General features: G+C 54.2%; 2 protein-coding genes across 4 annotated transcripts; one reads left to right on the top strand and one right to left on the bottom strand.

The window, feature by feature from the left end:
- The first annotated feature begins 134 nt into the window (after positions 1-134).
- On the top strand, positions 135-13,366 carry VWA7 (von Willebrand factor A domain containing 7). 2 transcript variants are annotated; one of them, XM_016955185.3, is made up of 17 exons: positions 135-354; positions 669-917; positions 1,221-1,499; positions 2,034-2,130; positions 2,837-2,947; positions 4,028-4,223; positions 4,342-4,511; positions 7,350-7,462; positions 7,672-7,788; positions 8,260-8,445; positions 9,720-9,852; positions 9,960-10,112; positions 10,224-10,316; positions 10,712-11,013; positions 11,092-11,231; positions 11,419-11,593; positions 11,706-13,366. In XM_016955185.3, exons 2-17 carry the CDS (start codon positions 684-686, stop codon positions 11,880-11,882), a joined length of 2,676 nt encoding a protein of 891 aa, XP_016810674.1. In that variant the 5' UTR covers positions 135-354; positions 669-683; the 3' UTR covers positions 11,883-13,366. The 2 variants fall into 2 exon arrangements, 1 of the variants encoding a protein (XP_016810674.1); XR_001718355.3 differs by having other exon boundaries at positions 251-354; positions 11,097-11,231; positions 11,706-11,937.
- On the bottom strand, positions 12,645-14,577 carry SAPCD1 (suppressor APC domain containing 1). 2 transcript variants are annotated; one of them, XM_001159442.6, is made up of 5 exons: positions 14,333-14,577; positions 13,946-14,086; positions 13,342-13,437; positions 13,146-13,235; positions 12,645-13,060 (listed from the first exon to the last, which is right to left on the bottom strand). In XM_001159442.6, the coding sequence occupies exons 1-5, from the start codon at positions 14,444-14,446 to the stop codon at positions 12,965-12,967; spliced, it is 537 nt and encodes a 178-aa protein (XP_001159442.1). In that variant the 5' UTR covers positions 14,447-14,577; the 3' UTR covers positions 12,645-12,964. The 2 variants fall into 2 exon arrangements, with proteins under 2 accessions (XP_001159442.1, XP_063668424.1); XM_063812354.1 differs by having other exon boundaries at positions 12,645-13,235.
- Positions 14,578-14,674: the final 97 nt, after the last annotated feature.

Raw genomic sequence — 14,674 nt, 5'->3', positions numbered from 1 at the left:
AATCCTTGGGGGCTGCAGGGTGGGAGTGAGGCCCTGGTTCTGGAGGGCAGAGGGGTGCGTCTTTCTGGGTCTGTCCCTGGCACTGTGCCAGGCCTGAGTCACGCTGCTTACTCCCTTCCTCCTCCCCAGCTCTCACTCACCTCCGCACTGCAGCCAAGGGAGGCCCGCCCTGGCGTGGGCTGCTGCCTGTGGCCTTGGGCAGGCAGGAGCGAAAGGGCCGGGGGTTGCCTGTCCTCCCCCACCCTGTTGAGGCCTTCCTCCCCCTCTGCTGAGCCTCGGTTAATTATAACTCTGACCTAAGTGCCCTGTGACGTCAAGCCCGGGCCAGCCCTGCCCAGGAGACCCAGCAACCAGGTAGGGGAGGGCCTGAGAGGACTCAGGCTTCCTGAGCATGGGGAGTGTTTCTGCGGCAGGGCTGGGGACTCAGCCAGGGACTGGGGAGGGGGGCGTGGGGGAGGAACCTTGGACCCCTCTCCTGGCAGGTGTGTATGTCCCTAATGGTCCGATGAGGCCCTCAGGTTGTCTGGGTGACAGGGAGAGGGTGGGGAAGCCAGGCTGGAGCAGACACGACTTTTGAGGTAAAGCAGGTGCCCATGGAGACCCGCAGAGCCGGCCTGCCCTGGAATCGCGGCTGCTTCCTCCTCCCTTGAGAGCCTTCTGTCTCCCAGGTCCATGTCTCAGCCATGCTCCCCACGGAGGTCCCCCAATCCCACCCGGGCCCCTCAGCGTTGCTTCTGCTGCAGCTGTTGCTGCCCCCCACATCTGCCTTCTTCCCCAACATCTGGAGCCTGCTGGCTGCCCCTGGCTCCATCACCCACCAAGACCTAACTGAGGAGGCAGCGCTCAACGTCACCCTGCAGCTCTTCCTGGAGCAGCCACCCCCAGGCCGCCCCCCTCTTCGTCTTGAGGACTTCCTGGTGAGCATCCCAGGGTCCTGTCACACCCCTGCCAGAGTCCCCAATTCCATGGGGCCTCTACTCCTTGAGGGCTCTGGTTGCCAAGAGAAGAGATACCCATGGCCCCACCCCTGCAGCAGTAATACCCAGTAGTCTTGGTCCTGAAATTAGGAGTCCCCCTCCTTAGAAAGGTCCGGGACTGTCCCTCCTTTGTGGGGCTCACGACCCTCATACCCAGCCTTGAGTGTCAGTTGTTGAGATAAGGTGGGCAACAGTCAATCCAAAGGGCCTCCCTGGAGCCCCGTCGCCCGCTATTCTCCCCAGGGTCGAACACTCCTTGCTGATGACCTCTTTGCCGCCTACTTTGGACCTGGTTCTTCTCGGCGGTTCCGAGCAGCCTTAGGTGAGGTGTCTCGTGCCAATGCAGCCCAGGACTTCCTGCCAACTTCCAGGAATGACCCCGACCTGCACTTTGATGCTGAGCGACTGGGTCAGGGACGCGCGCGCCTGGTAGGGGCTCTGCGGGAGACCGTGGTGGCAGCCAGAGCCCTTGACCACACCCTGGCTCGCCAGCGCCTCGGGGCTGCACTTCATGCCCTGCAGGTGAGAACAGGGTTGGGTTGATGGTCAGAGGGGTCTTCACTTCCGTGCCTGTCCGGGATGGAGCGCGTCCTATGGTGCCTTCTTGATCATGCCTCCTCCACTTTGGAAGGGGTGGGCACTGGCACGTGGTGCCCCGAGGCTGTGTCCCAGTTCCCCACCTCCAAGCTGGCAGTGCTTCCTGTAGGAACAGCAAGGAGGGCGCTGTGGCTGGAGAGAAGTGAGGGTGAGAGAGGAAGTCTGCGAGGTCAGAGAGCTGAGGGAGCAGCACACGCAGCAGGACTCTGCAGGCCGAGAGAGGCCTTGGGTTAGACTCTGAGCTGGGAAGAGATGCTGGGACAGTTTCCACCTGGGCAAAGCTCTGCTCTGAGCAATGGAGAGAGGGCAGTGGAGGGGACTTGGGGTGTCTGGTGGGAGCAGTAGGGGTGGGAGGGGACTTTCGGGGTGGGGAACTCAAAGGAGTGGCATATTAGTGCTGGAGATGGTGAGAAAGGCCAGACTAGTGCCTCACTCCCCTTCTCCTGTCCTCCGGACCAGGATTTCTACAGTCATAGCAACTGGGTGGAGCTGGGCGAGCAGCAGCCACACCCTCACCTCCTCTGGCCAAGGCAGGAGCTCCAGAACCTGGCACAAGGTATGGCTGTGACCCTGGTGGTGAGGCAGGAGTCCACAGGGCCACCTCAGTCCACCCAGCCACTGTGTCACATTCTGAAGTCCCAGAGGGTATGATGTTACTTAATCTCCACAAGGACTGAGGTCCCCCAGTCCAAGCAACACCTGGCTCAGTTAAGCAGCTTCCCCAAAGTCACACAGGGAAAAGTAGCTAGGACCAGGTCTCCAGACCTCAGTCCCGTCTTACGTGTGGCTTCCTCCCCGCACTGACTCCCATGGGGCCTTCTCTCACAGCCCCCTCACCCTCTCACCTGGAAGCTGCCTCCTGTCCACAACTCACAGAGGGCATAATCCCCATAGGATTGGTCCCTACACGTACTGTGTTTGTTTTTTTCTTATTATTTATTTATGTATTTATTTTTTAGAGATGAGGTCTCACTGTGTGGCGCAGGCTGCTCTGCCCGCCTTAGCCTCCTAAAGTGCTGGGATTACAGTCGTGAGCCACCGCACCCAGCCTGTGCTGTGTTTTCCAGCACAGCCCCAGTTTCAAACATTCAGGCTCACTGCGGGCCCATGATCCTAGGTTTTAGTTCAGAAAGCTTTGCTAGGGAACTTCTGGGTGTTCGCCTCATCCCAGCTGGGAGGAGAAGCTGAAAAGGTTTGGGTGGGTGGGGATAAAGGCTGGGGGTGGCAGAATCTTGGGTTCTAGCCCTGCCCTCTCTTCCCAGTGGCCGATCCTACCTGCTCCGATTGCGAGGAGTTGAGCTGCCCCAGGAATTGGCTGGGCTTCACACTCCTCACCTCTGGCTACTTTGGAACTCATCCCCCGAAACCTCCAGGTACCAGACAAGAAAGTTCCCCAGAAGTAAGGGGAGAAAGTCATTCCCTTATAGGATCTCTGTCCTGTAGGCCCGTATGCCTTTGCTATGGCATCTCCTCCTAGGAGGAGAGGATGCTGGGAACAGGGTGGGTGGAGGAAAGTCCCCTGAGGAGGCTATGGTGGGGTTGAGGTAGGGGAGCAACTTCTTCCTCTGCTGATAGGATTTCTCCCTTGTCATAGGCAGCTTTGGGGGACTGGCTGGAGGGATCAGGGGATCCACCATGTGCTGTGGTGACTGACCACCATGCCCTAAGATTTACTCCAGAATTCCCCTCCACAAAGCACCATCCTTTTTATCCTTTTTTTTTTTTTTTTTTTTTTGAGATGGAGTTTTGTTCTTTTTGCCCAGGCTGGAGTGCAGTGGCACGATCTCGGCTCACTGCAACCTCCGCCTCCCAGGTTCAAGCGATTCTCCTGCCTCAGCCTCCCGAGTAGCTGGGATTATGGGCATGTGCCACCACGCCCGGCTAATTTTGTATTTTTAGTAGAGACAGGGTTTCATCATGTTGGCCAGGCTTGTCTCAAACTCCTGACTTCAGGTGATTCACCCACCTCAGCCTCCCAAAATGCTGGGATTACTGGTGTGAGCCACCGTGCCCAGCCATCATTTATTTATTTATTTATTTTTTGAGACTGAGTCTTGCTCTGCTGCCCAGGCTGGAGTGCAGTGGCGTGATCTTGGTTCACTGCAACCTCCGCCTCTTGGGATCAAGCTATTTTCCTTCCTCAGCCTCCTAAGTAGCTGGGATTACAAGCATGCGCCACCACACCTGGCTAATTTTTATAGTTTTAGTAGAGACAGAGCTTCACCATGTTGGCCAGGCTGGTCTCGAGCTCCTGATCTCAGATGATCTGCCGGCCTCGGCCTCCCAAAGCGCTGGGATTCCAGGCGTGAGCCACCGCACCCACCCCCATCATCATTTCTTGCTGAACCCTTGCTGAGGGGTGAGAGGGTCAGGCCAGGCCTGAAAGGGCCTCATTTTCTTAGGAGGCAGTGGGTTTTTGACCTCCACTCTCCAGATCCCTTTCCCCAACCCAGGGAAATGTAGCCACGGGGGCCATTTTGACCGGAGCAGCTCCCAGCCACCGAGGGGAGGCATCAACAAGGACAGCACATCCCCAGGCTTCTCCCCTCACCACATGCTGCACCTCCAGGCTGCAAAACTGGCCCTTCTAGCCTCCATCCAGGCCTTCGGCCTTCTGCGAAGCCGCCTGGGAGACAGGGATTTCTCCAGGTGAGCGGCCTCCTGGGGATGGACCCCTTCATGGGGAGGCGCTCCTGCGGGAAGGGAGAAACCAGGCGCTGGGGACAAACGTGCAGGCCCTTCACTGTGTCTCTGGCTTGCTCCCCAGGCTGCTGGACATCACCCCAGCCTCCAGCCTGAGCTTTGTCCTGGACACCACGGGCAGCATGGGTGAGGAGATCAACGCTGCCAAAATCCAGGCTCGCCACATTGCGGAGCAGCGGAGAGGCAGCCCCATGGAGCCTGTCCACTATGTCCTGGTGCCTTTTCATGACCCAGGTAAGTGTGGTCTGGCTAGGACAGTAGAGGGGAGGAAAATTCAAGGTAAGGGATAGACTGGGCGTGGTGGCTCACGCCTGTAATCCCAGCACTTTGGGAGGCTGAGGCAGGTGGATCACCTGAGGTCGGGAGTTTGAGACCAGCCTGACTAACATGGAGAAACCCCGTCTCTACTAAAAATACAAAATTAGCCGGGCGTGGTGGTGGGCACCTATAATCCCAGCTACTCGGGAGGCTGAGGCAGGAGAATCACTTGAACCCAGGAGGCAGAGGTTGCGGTGAGCCGAGATCGTGCCTTTGCACTCCAGCCTGGGCAACAAGAGCAAAACACTCTGTCACAAAAAAAAAAGAAAAGAAAAAAAAAAGAAAAGAAAAGAAAGAAAAAAAAAAGAAAAGAAAAAAAGGTAAGGGATAAAGGCCTGTGGTGAGGAAGTGGGCTCGTGGTGGCACTTCCTGTAGTCCCGAGTGAGCCTCTAATGTGTGCATACAGAAAATTAGCAGCAACCTGGGTGGGGTGGCTCACGCCTGCAATCCCAGCACTTTGGGAGGCAGAGGTGGGAGGATCGTTTGAGCCCAGGATTTCAAGACCAACCTGGACAACACAGAGAAACTCAGGTCTCTACAAAAAAATTAATAAAAATTATGTGTGGGTGTGGTGGCACATGCCTATAGTCCCAGCTACTTGGGAAGCTGAGGCAGGAGGATCACTTGAGCCCAGGAGACTGAGGTTGCAGTGAGCCGTGATGGCACTACTCCACTCCAGAGCGGCCTGGGTGACGCAGTGAGACCCTGTCTCTAAAAAAAAAAAAAAGATAACTAGCAGACTTGCCTCCCACTCTTTCTAAAATGGCAGCACTTTCCATGAGTTTAATGCATGATTCATGCTTTGGCACGTGGCCTCTGCTTTCTTAGGCTTTCATGCTAATAAACCATTTTCTTTTTTTCTTTTTTTTTTTTTTTTTGAGACGGAGTCTCGCTCTGTTGCCCAGGCTGGAGTGCAGTGGCGCGATCTCGGCTCACTACAAGCTCCGTCTCCCGGGTTCACGCCATTCTCTTGTCTCAGCCTCCTGAGTAGCTGGGACTACAGGCGCCCGCCACCACGCCCGGCTAATTTTTGTATTTTTAGTAGAGACGGAGTTTCACCGTGTTAACCAGGATGGTCTCCATCTCCTGACCTCGTGATCCGCCCGCCTCGGCCTCCCAAAGTGCTGGGATTACAGGCGTGAGCCACCGTGCCCGGCCGCCATTTTCAATTCTCTCCATTTCTTATAGACAGAGATTGGTATCAAGATGGGGTTGTTGGGGCCAGGCTTCTGGGAAGCATCTGAGATAACTAGCTACATTGTATTCCTTTTCCATTGATTAGAAGTTAGATTATCTGGCTTGAGTCTGACTGTGTGTCTTTAGGCTGGTCATGTAAACTTTCTTTGCCTCGATTTCATCATCTGTAAAATGGGTATCAGTTATCATATCAGGGTGGGGCAGGAACAAATCACAATGTTGGAATGTCATCAGTTAAGGCTATTTTCACTTCTTTTGTGGATCTTCAGTTGCTTCAGGCCATCTGGATGTATAAGTGCCAGTCACAGGGGATATGATTGGTTAGCTTGGGCTCAGAGGCCTGACACCTCCCTCATCCTGCCTAACTCCCAGAGTTGAAATGATGATCAAATAAAATGCCTACTGGACTGAGAGTTGCCTAAATTTGAGTCTTATTTGTCTGCATACATCCTACAGTGGCTGGCATTTAATAGACTTATTATGTTTGATGAAGATATAAATAAAGGTATAACTAAGAACTTAGCACTTATGTGTCAAAGCACTATCTTAAGATTTGCAAAATCAACTCATTTAGTCCTCCCAATAAGGCTCTGAGGTAAGTGCAATTCGGTCTCTTTTCTTATGAGGAAACCCAGTATTTTTTTTTTTTTTTTTTTTTGAGAGAGAGAGAGGGAGAGTCTCACTCTGTCACCCAGGTTGGAGTGCAATGGTACAATCATGCCTCACTGAAGCCTCGATTCAAGCAATCCTCCTGCCACAGCCTCCTGAGTAGCTGGGACTACAGACGAGCACCACCATATCTGGCTAATTTTTGTATTTTTTTGTAGAGATGGGGTCTCACTATGTTACCCAGGCTGATCTCGCGCTCCTGGGCTCAAGTGATCCTCCCACTTCAGCCTCTCAAAGTGCTGGGATTATAGGCGTGACCATTTTTTTTTTTTATATATACGCACATGTAGCCAATAAAGGCCTACAGGAAATGCCACCATTTTCTTCAGGGAGTGGAGGCCACCTTCCCACCAGGGACACCTAGGTCTGCCCTGCCCTGCCCTGCCCCGCCCTGCACTGACAAGTATGACTTTTTTTTTTTTTTTTTTTCTTGAGATGGAGTCTGTCGCCAGACTGGAGTGCAGCGGCACGATCTTGGCTCACTGCAACCTCCGCCTCCCGGGTTCAAGTGATTCTCCTGCCTCAGCCTCCCCAGTAGCTGGGGAGGCTACTGGGGAGCCTCTGGAGGCTACTGGGGAGGCTACAGGCATGCATCACCATGCCCAGCTAATTTTTATATTTTTTAGTAGAGACGAGGTTTCACCATGTTGGCCAGGATGGTTTTGATCTCTTGACCTCATGATCCACCCGTCTTGGCCTCCCAAAATGCTGGGATTACAGGTGTGAGCCACCACACCCGGCCAAGTATGAGTCTTATAATGGAGTATTGTTATTTCAATACCTGTCCGCTCCAGAAGCACACCAGGCCCCTCAACTGGCGAGGTGGCTCTGGGTAAGAATGAGGGGAGCTCTTTCCTCACTTATCTTAACCTCCTTTCCCCTTCCCAGGGTTCGGCCCTGTCTTTACAACCAGTGACCCTGACAGCTTCTGGCAACAGCTTAATGAGATCCATGCCTTGGGGGGTGGAGACGAGCCTGAGATGTGCCTGTCAGCCCTGCAGGTCTGGCCCCTCCCTTCTTCCCCATTTCCTGGCCCCACCACCAGGGGGAGCTAGATCCCTCCTGGGGCTCCCCGCCACCTTCAGCACCTAGATCCACTAGCTTCACTGTAGGGTTCCCAGGCCATATTCCCTTCTGCTTCATCCTCCTTGGCTCTACCCATTCCCCTCCTGCTGCCATTGTTAACACTGGTCGTTGCCTTCCCTGCCAGCTGGCCCTGCTGCACACACCTCCACTCTCAGATATCTTTGTCTTCACGGATGCCTCCCCCAAGGATGCCTTTCTCACCAACCAGGTGGAATCCCTGACTCAGGAGCGGCGCTGCCGGGTGAGCAGAGCTAGTGGGAGACCCAGTGTTAGCCTCCCAGGGATGTGAGAGACCCTGTGATGACAATCTCATAACGAGGGTTGCACCACACTATGGTGGCCCAACAAGCCTTGGTATATGGTGGGAGAAGCAGACAATGAGCGGAACATTTCCTGGTACCTTTAATGATACACGTAAGAGGCCCTACCCTTAATAACGCTGAATTTTTATTTGACCCTGCCTAATAAACAATGTGAAGAACTGGGGCTCTAGTCACCAAAAATCCACTGTGACAGTTACAAGGGGGTGGCCAACTACTAACTGAAGGCAGGGGGTTCTGTCATTGGGATTCCCCACCCCAGCAGCCAGAAGGCAGGCAGAGACCTTATCACAAACCATCAGCTCTGGAGAAAGCTTGAGCACAGGGATTCTTATTCATAATAGTGGATGGCACTTGGACACCCCAATCACTGAGCTCTCTTCTGGGCACAGGTAACATTCCTGGTGACTGAAGATACATCAAGGGTTCAGGGTCGAGCTCGGCGTGAGATCTTGTCCCCTCTGCGTTTTGAGCCATACAAAGCAGTGGCCCTGGCCTCAGGAGGAGAGGTGATCTTCACCAAAGACCAGCACATTCGAGACGTGGCAGCCATTGTTGGGGAGAGCATGGCTGCCCTGGTGAGTAAGTGGGGGCCAGGGCCCTCACTTAGGAACTGAAGGGTGGTCAGGCTGCACCTCTCTTCTTATAGGAGAAAGGGGAATCACTCTCACTGCTGTGTTGTTCTTCCAGTCACGGGGCAGGAAAGGAAGTTTCTCTTCCTCTGAGATCCATGACTAGCCACGCCACCTTTTTTTTTTTTTTTTTTTGAGATGGAGTCTTATGGTCACCCAGGTTGGAGTGCAGTGGCACAATCTCGGCTCACTGCAACCTCCACCTCCCGGGTTCAAGTGATTCTCCTGCCTCAGCCTCCCAAGTCGCTGGAGTTACCACTGCCCACCACCAGGCCCGGCTAATTTTTGTATTTTTTTAGTAGAGCTGGGGTTTCACCGTTTTTTTGGCCAGGCTGGTTTCGTACTCCTGACCGCAAGTGATCCGCCTACCTTGGCCTCCCACAGTGCTGGGATTACAGGCGCGAGCCACCACGCCTGGCCCGCATTGTCCTTTTATATCAGTAAACCCCTCCCCACTTGGCTTCCAGTATTCTGCCTCCAGGGTTACCACAGGAAGTCCTACCATCTTTTTGGGGAGGTGGCTTGTATTTTGCAGAGACAGAGTCTTGCTATATTGACTAGGCTGTTCTTGAACCCCTGGCCTCAAGTGATCCTCCTGCCTTGGTCTCCCAGGTGCTGGGATTACAGACATGAGCCACCACGCGTGGCCTATCATCTTTTAATGGGGCACAAGATGTGATTGTCTCATCCTGAATCCCTTGCCTCCAACTTTGTCTCTGACCATAATAACTTCATCCCTGGCCCCGTGCCCCTCTCTCACTGGTATCCCTTTCTGCCTGTTTGACGTGGTTTCTTTCTTTTTTCTTTTTCTTTCTTTTTTTTTTTTTTTTTTTTTTTGAGACAGAGTCTTGCACTGTCGCCCAGGCTGGAGTGCAATGGTACAATCTTGGCTCACTGCAACCTCTGCCTGTTGGGTTCAAGCAATTCTCCTGCTCCAGCCTCCCAAGTAGCTGGGATTACAGGAGCCCACCACCACACCTGGCTAATTTTTTGTATTTTTTTTTTTAGTAGAGATGTAGTTTCACTGTGTTGGCCAGGCTGGTCTCGAACTCTTGACCTTGTGATCCACCCGCCTCAGCCTCCCAAAGTGCTGGGATTACAGGCGTGACCAACCGCGCCCGGCCCAATGACATGGTTTCTTTCTATCTCCCCTTTCTTCTTTGTTCCTCATCCCATACCTCATCTTCTCCCCCATTTTCTGGTCCTGCCAATCCCTCAAGGTGACTCTTCCCCTGGACCCTCCTGTTGTGGTGCCTGGGCAGCCACTTGTGTTCAGTGTGGATGGGCTGCTCCAGAAGATCACAATCCGGATCCATGGAGACATCAGCAGCTTCTGGATCAAGAACCCTGCAGGTACCTCTGAAGGTAGAGGGAAGAGTGGGGACCGGGGAATAGACAATCGAGGGGATGTACTCAAGGAGAGCAAATGCTTCATGTGACAATCTCTTCCCTGACCCCAGGGGTCTCCCAGGGCCAGGAGGAAGGCGTGGGTCCTCTAGGTCACACTCGCCGCTTTGGGCAGTTCTGGATGGTGACCATGGATGACCCTCCACAGACAGGAACCTGGGAGATCCAGGTCACAGCTGAGGACACCCCTGGGGTGAGAGTGCAAGGTAAGGAGGGAGGTGTTCCTGGGAAGGGGAAGCAGAGACTGCAGGCCTCAGAGAACACGATCAGTCACATTCCTTTCAGGAAGGGCTCTGACTGCCTTTGCCCTTTCCCAGCCCAGACCTCCCTGGACTTCCTCTTCCACTTTGGGATCCCCATGGAGGATGGACCCCACCCTGGCCTCTACCCCCTGACTCAGCCAGTTGCAGGTACATTTATTCCCTGAGCCCCCACCCACCTAACCCCCAGTTTTATATATATATATATAATATATATAATATATAATATATATATTATATATATAATGTATATATGTATACATACATCTGTGCATATGCATAACTTTTATATTGAGTTATAATTTACATAATGTGCACTAAAGTGTACAGTTTGATGGATTTCATATAATACACCCAGTTCAGGATATAGAACATTTCCAGCACCCCAGAACTCCCTCCTGATGCTCCCCATCAATACCCCTCGAAGGTAACCTATTTTCCCATCCATACTCCCCAGAGGGAACCCCTATTTTGAAGGCCATTAATTCTTTTCTCCCTGTGTCTCCGAATCTCACAATGTTCTCCCCTCCTCGCCCCTGTCCCAGGTCTTCAGACCCAGCTGCTGGTAGAAGTGACAGGGTTGGGTTCCAGAGCCAATCCTGGGGATCCTCAGCCGCATTTCTCCCACGTCATCCTTCGAGGGGTCCCAGAGGGTGCCGAACTAGGCCAGGTGCCCTTGGAGCCCGTGGGACCTCCGGAGCGAGGTCTCCTCACAGCCTCGCTGTTGCCCACGCTGCTGTCCACCCCTAGACCCTTCTCCCTGGAGCTGATTGGCCAGGACACAGCGGGGCGGCGCCTGCACAGGGCTGCCCCTCAGCCTAGCACTGTAGTCCCTGTCCTTCTGGAGGTGAGACGCTAGGGGCAAGTGCGGCTGGGGCTGGAGAGAGTTAGAGCGGCCCCTTCCCTGACGAACACTTCTCTGCAGCTTAGTGGCCCCTCGGGTTTCTTGGCCCCGGGCAGCAAAGTCCCACTCAGTCTCCGCATCGCCAGCTTCTCGGGCCCTCAGGATCTTAACCTTAGGACTTTCGTCAACCCCAGCTTCTCCCTCACCTCCAACCTCTCCAGGTGAGGCCCATGAACCCTCCAGCTCCCTCTGGCATCTTGCCCGGCCAATGCTTATCCCAAGCCCTGCCCCTGTCCCCCTCCGACTGGCCCTCAGAATCCTCCTCTCCGCTCCCGTGCCCCTGCAGGCGTCCCGACTCTAGGCTCTGGGCAGCCTGGGGCTTTAGCGAAGCCTATATCCTCTCTCCAGGGCTCACCTGGAACTGAATGAGTCGGCCTGGGGCCGCCTGTGGCTGGAGGTCCCAGATTCAGCGGCCCCGGATTCCGTGGTGATGGTGACTGTGACTGCAGCGGGACGAGAAGCCAACCCAGTACCCCCGACTCATGCTTTCCTCCGGCTCCTGGTATCGGCCCCAGCCCCGCAGGTGAGGAACCGCTACTTTCCATCACAGGGTGGGCAAGGCGGGGGAGGGTGGTGTAGGTTTAATTTGAGTACAGCTCTAGCACACCCTGTCATTCTCTTCCTTTTCCCCACAGGACCAGCACACCACCCCTACCGGCTCATCTGACACGATCCTCACCACGGCCACCCCTGCCTTTTCCCCCTTCACATTGGTGACTCAAGGCAGGGCTGGGGCAGGGCTGGCTACGGGCAGCCCCTGGTGGGGCACAGTTGGAGGGGTGCTACTTCTGCTAGGCCTGGCCTCCTGGTGACACAACGGGCTCTAAAGGGATGGGTCTCCAGCACTATTTTCAACCTGCCCCATTGGTAAGACGATCTGGGACACATTTGTCACATAGGTCTTAGGACCTTACCTCTCCTAGCTGGGATGAAGGTTTTCTCTTTTTTGTTGTTGTTGTTTTTTTTTGAGATGTAGTTTTGCTCATTGCCCAGGCTGGAGTGCAGTGGCGCAATCTCGGCTCGCTGCAACCTCTGCCTCCCAGGTTCAAGCGATTCTCCTGCCTCAGCCTCCCAAGTAGCTGGGATCACAGGTGCCCGCCACCACGCCCGGCTAATTTTTTGTATTTTTAGTAGAGACAGGGTTTCACTATGTTGGCCAGGCTGGTCTCAAACTCCCGACCTCAGGTGATCCACCTGCCTCTGCCTCCCTAAGTGCTGGGATTACAGGCGTGAGCCACCGTGCCCGGCCAATGAAGGTTTTCTTTCTCCATCACATCCCTTTCCTTTCTTAGAAACTTCGAGACTGGGGCTGGGTGCAGTGGCTCACGCCTGTAATCCCAGCACTCTGGGAGGCTGAGGCAGGAGGATCACTTGAGCCCAGGAGGTTGAGGCTGCAGTGAGTTGTGGTCGAACCACTGCACTACAGCCTGAGCGACAGTGAGACCCTATCTCAGAAACAAAACAAAACAAAACAAAACAAAACAAAACAAAACACCCTGCAAGACTGGGATAGAGGGCAATGGATATTCCCACAATGCACTTTTCCTAACCCTATGAGAAACAAACCAAAGACATTTTTGGAGAAAGCTGCTTTCTGGAGCAGCTTCGGTTTTATTTTTGTATTTAAGGCTGAAGGACAGTTTCAATAAACATGTCTTCTTCCCAGAGGGATTTCAAAGAAAGATCGTTTTTGCATGTCATATAGGGGAGAATGAGGACATGAGACACCAAGAAGATGAAGTTTTCAGGAGCAGAGGAGAAACTTTACACCAACATGTCTGAACTTCATTGACTCACTACCTGGAGCCATTTTTTAGCTGTTGAGTTAAGAAACAGAAAAAGGAGCCTGGGGCTTCTGACTCTTTCACCAGGCTTAGGGGAGTGAGAGGAGGGTTTAGACACGGGTAGGGCCTCTTGGCCCCTTGGTGCAGCCCCGCTGAGCCATCTCCTCCTTTGGCTGGGTGACTCCTTTCTGCTGCCTTGACAACTCCTGGAGGAGAGGAGAAACAGATGGGGCCTCTGGGCTCCTCCCAGCCCTGTAGGGTGGGGCTCCTGCCCTCCTTCTTGAAGTTTACCTGTTGCTGCCACAAGTTCTGCTCCCTTCGTCTTTCCTTTGAATCCTGGGTGGTGCAGGAACTAGCCTTGTTCAGTGGACTTGGGGAGAACTGGAGGGGAAATTCACTGTGTTTTCTGTTAAGCCAGCACTGACCCCAACAACTCCCCTCTCTAGTCCAACTTCCCAAAAGTCTAAACTGAAAACAATAAACTCACCTTCTCATGAATCAGATTCTGCAAACAGATGTTCACCTTTTGAATCTGGGCTAACGGGGGGCGACCAGGCTCTGAGTGTAAATCTGTTAGAAAATTCTAGAGGAGGAGTTGGAGGCTGACAACATGGTGAAAACCTGAGGTCGTCTGCCACTCTATTCCTGTCACCACAGACCATCCCTCTCATCTGGATCCCCTCGTCCCAGTACCCTCCCAGGCAGGTGGGAAAATCCAGTACTCTCCACCTCCATCTCTTTAGCACATCAGTTCCTCCATCTCCCTCAAATAGCACAATACCCCCTTTCACTACTCTTCATGGAGCCTCCCTGTCCATCCCTGCCCCATTGGAATAATCCAGGCCACACCCTCATCTCCATGGAGTGATCCAAATCCCTCTGAATGGAATGCAGACCAGCTTCCTCCAGCCCCAACAATGAACACCAACTTAACACTTGGTGGCATCCTGTCATTACGATGCTGCCTCCAACTCATGATCCCTGACCATTAACTCTCCCCTCTCCAGAGTGGTCTCAGGCTGTGTCTACACATTCCCTGTTCCTCCCTCCCTGGTCCTCCCCCCATTCACACAGAGGGGCAGCCCCCATACCTCACCAAGGGCCCCTAGATGCAGCTGCTGTCGCTGTGCCTCCCTCAGATGGTCTTCAAACCAGGCCTGGCCATGCTGTAGCAGCTCCAGACCCTGCCACAGGGCATCCTGTTCTCTCTCCAGAGCCTGCATCCTCCGTAGCTGGGAAAGGCAATCACAGAGGCTGACTCTCACGCCACAGTAGGGCTCTGGGTTATGGCCCTTTCTCTCCACCCCTAGTTGGGTTCACTGTGTGGTCACTGAGTGTGAACCCAGACTGGCCACTGAGGACCTGGAGGGCAAGGGGAGGCAGGCAGGAACACTGTGGGCCCTCAAGTTGAATGGAAATATAAAGGGCAGATCTATGGAGAGAGTTCCCCTGGGACCTCTTGTTGGGCTGATACTCACCCAAAGGAAGAAGCTCTGGGCCCCTGGGTCTTGGCGGCTTGTCCCCAGCGGCAGCAGCAGGACTGTGTAGGGAGCCTGCACCAAGGGCACCCCGCCAGAGCCCTGGCTCCCCATGGCTCTGAGGTGGGAAGGGTGGAGCCACTCCCACTGGTGCAGCCCGGGCTGGTCCCTCCCCTCCACCCCTGCCTTGCACCCATCCTGCCTCTGTCAGCCTCTCAGGCCCCTTCCTGCTGTGTCTGTCTGAGGCTGGGGTGTTCCTACTTGAGAAGAGAGACCATCTCCCTTGGACCCCTCTGTCTTCCCTCTAATCTGTTTTGTAGGGCCTCTCTGAAGGGGGTTCGT

This window comes from Pan troglodytes, chromosome 5 (assembly GCF_028858775.2).
Source record: "Pan troglodytes isolate AG18354 chromosome 5, NHGRI_mPanTro3-v2.0_pri, whole genome shotgun sequence".
In the NCBI taxonomy this organism is placed as follows: Eukaryota; Metazoa; Chordata; class Mammalia; order Primates; family Hominidae; genus Pan; species Pan troglodytes.
Note: the sequence above shows the minus strand (reverse complement) of the source record. Positions and strands in the feature narration are given on the sequence as shown.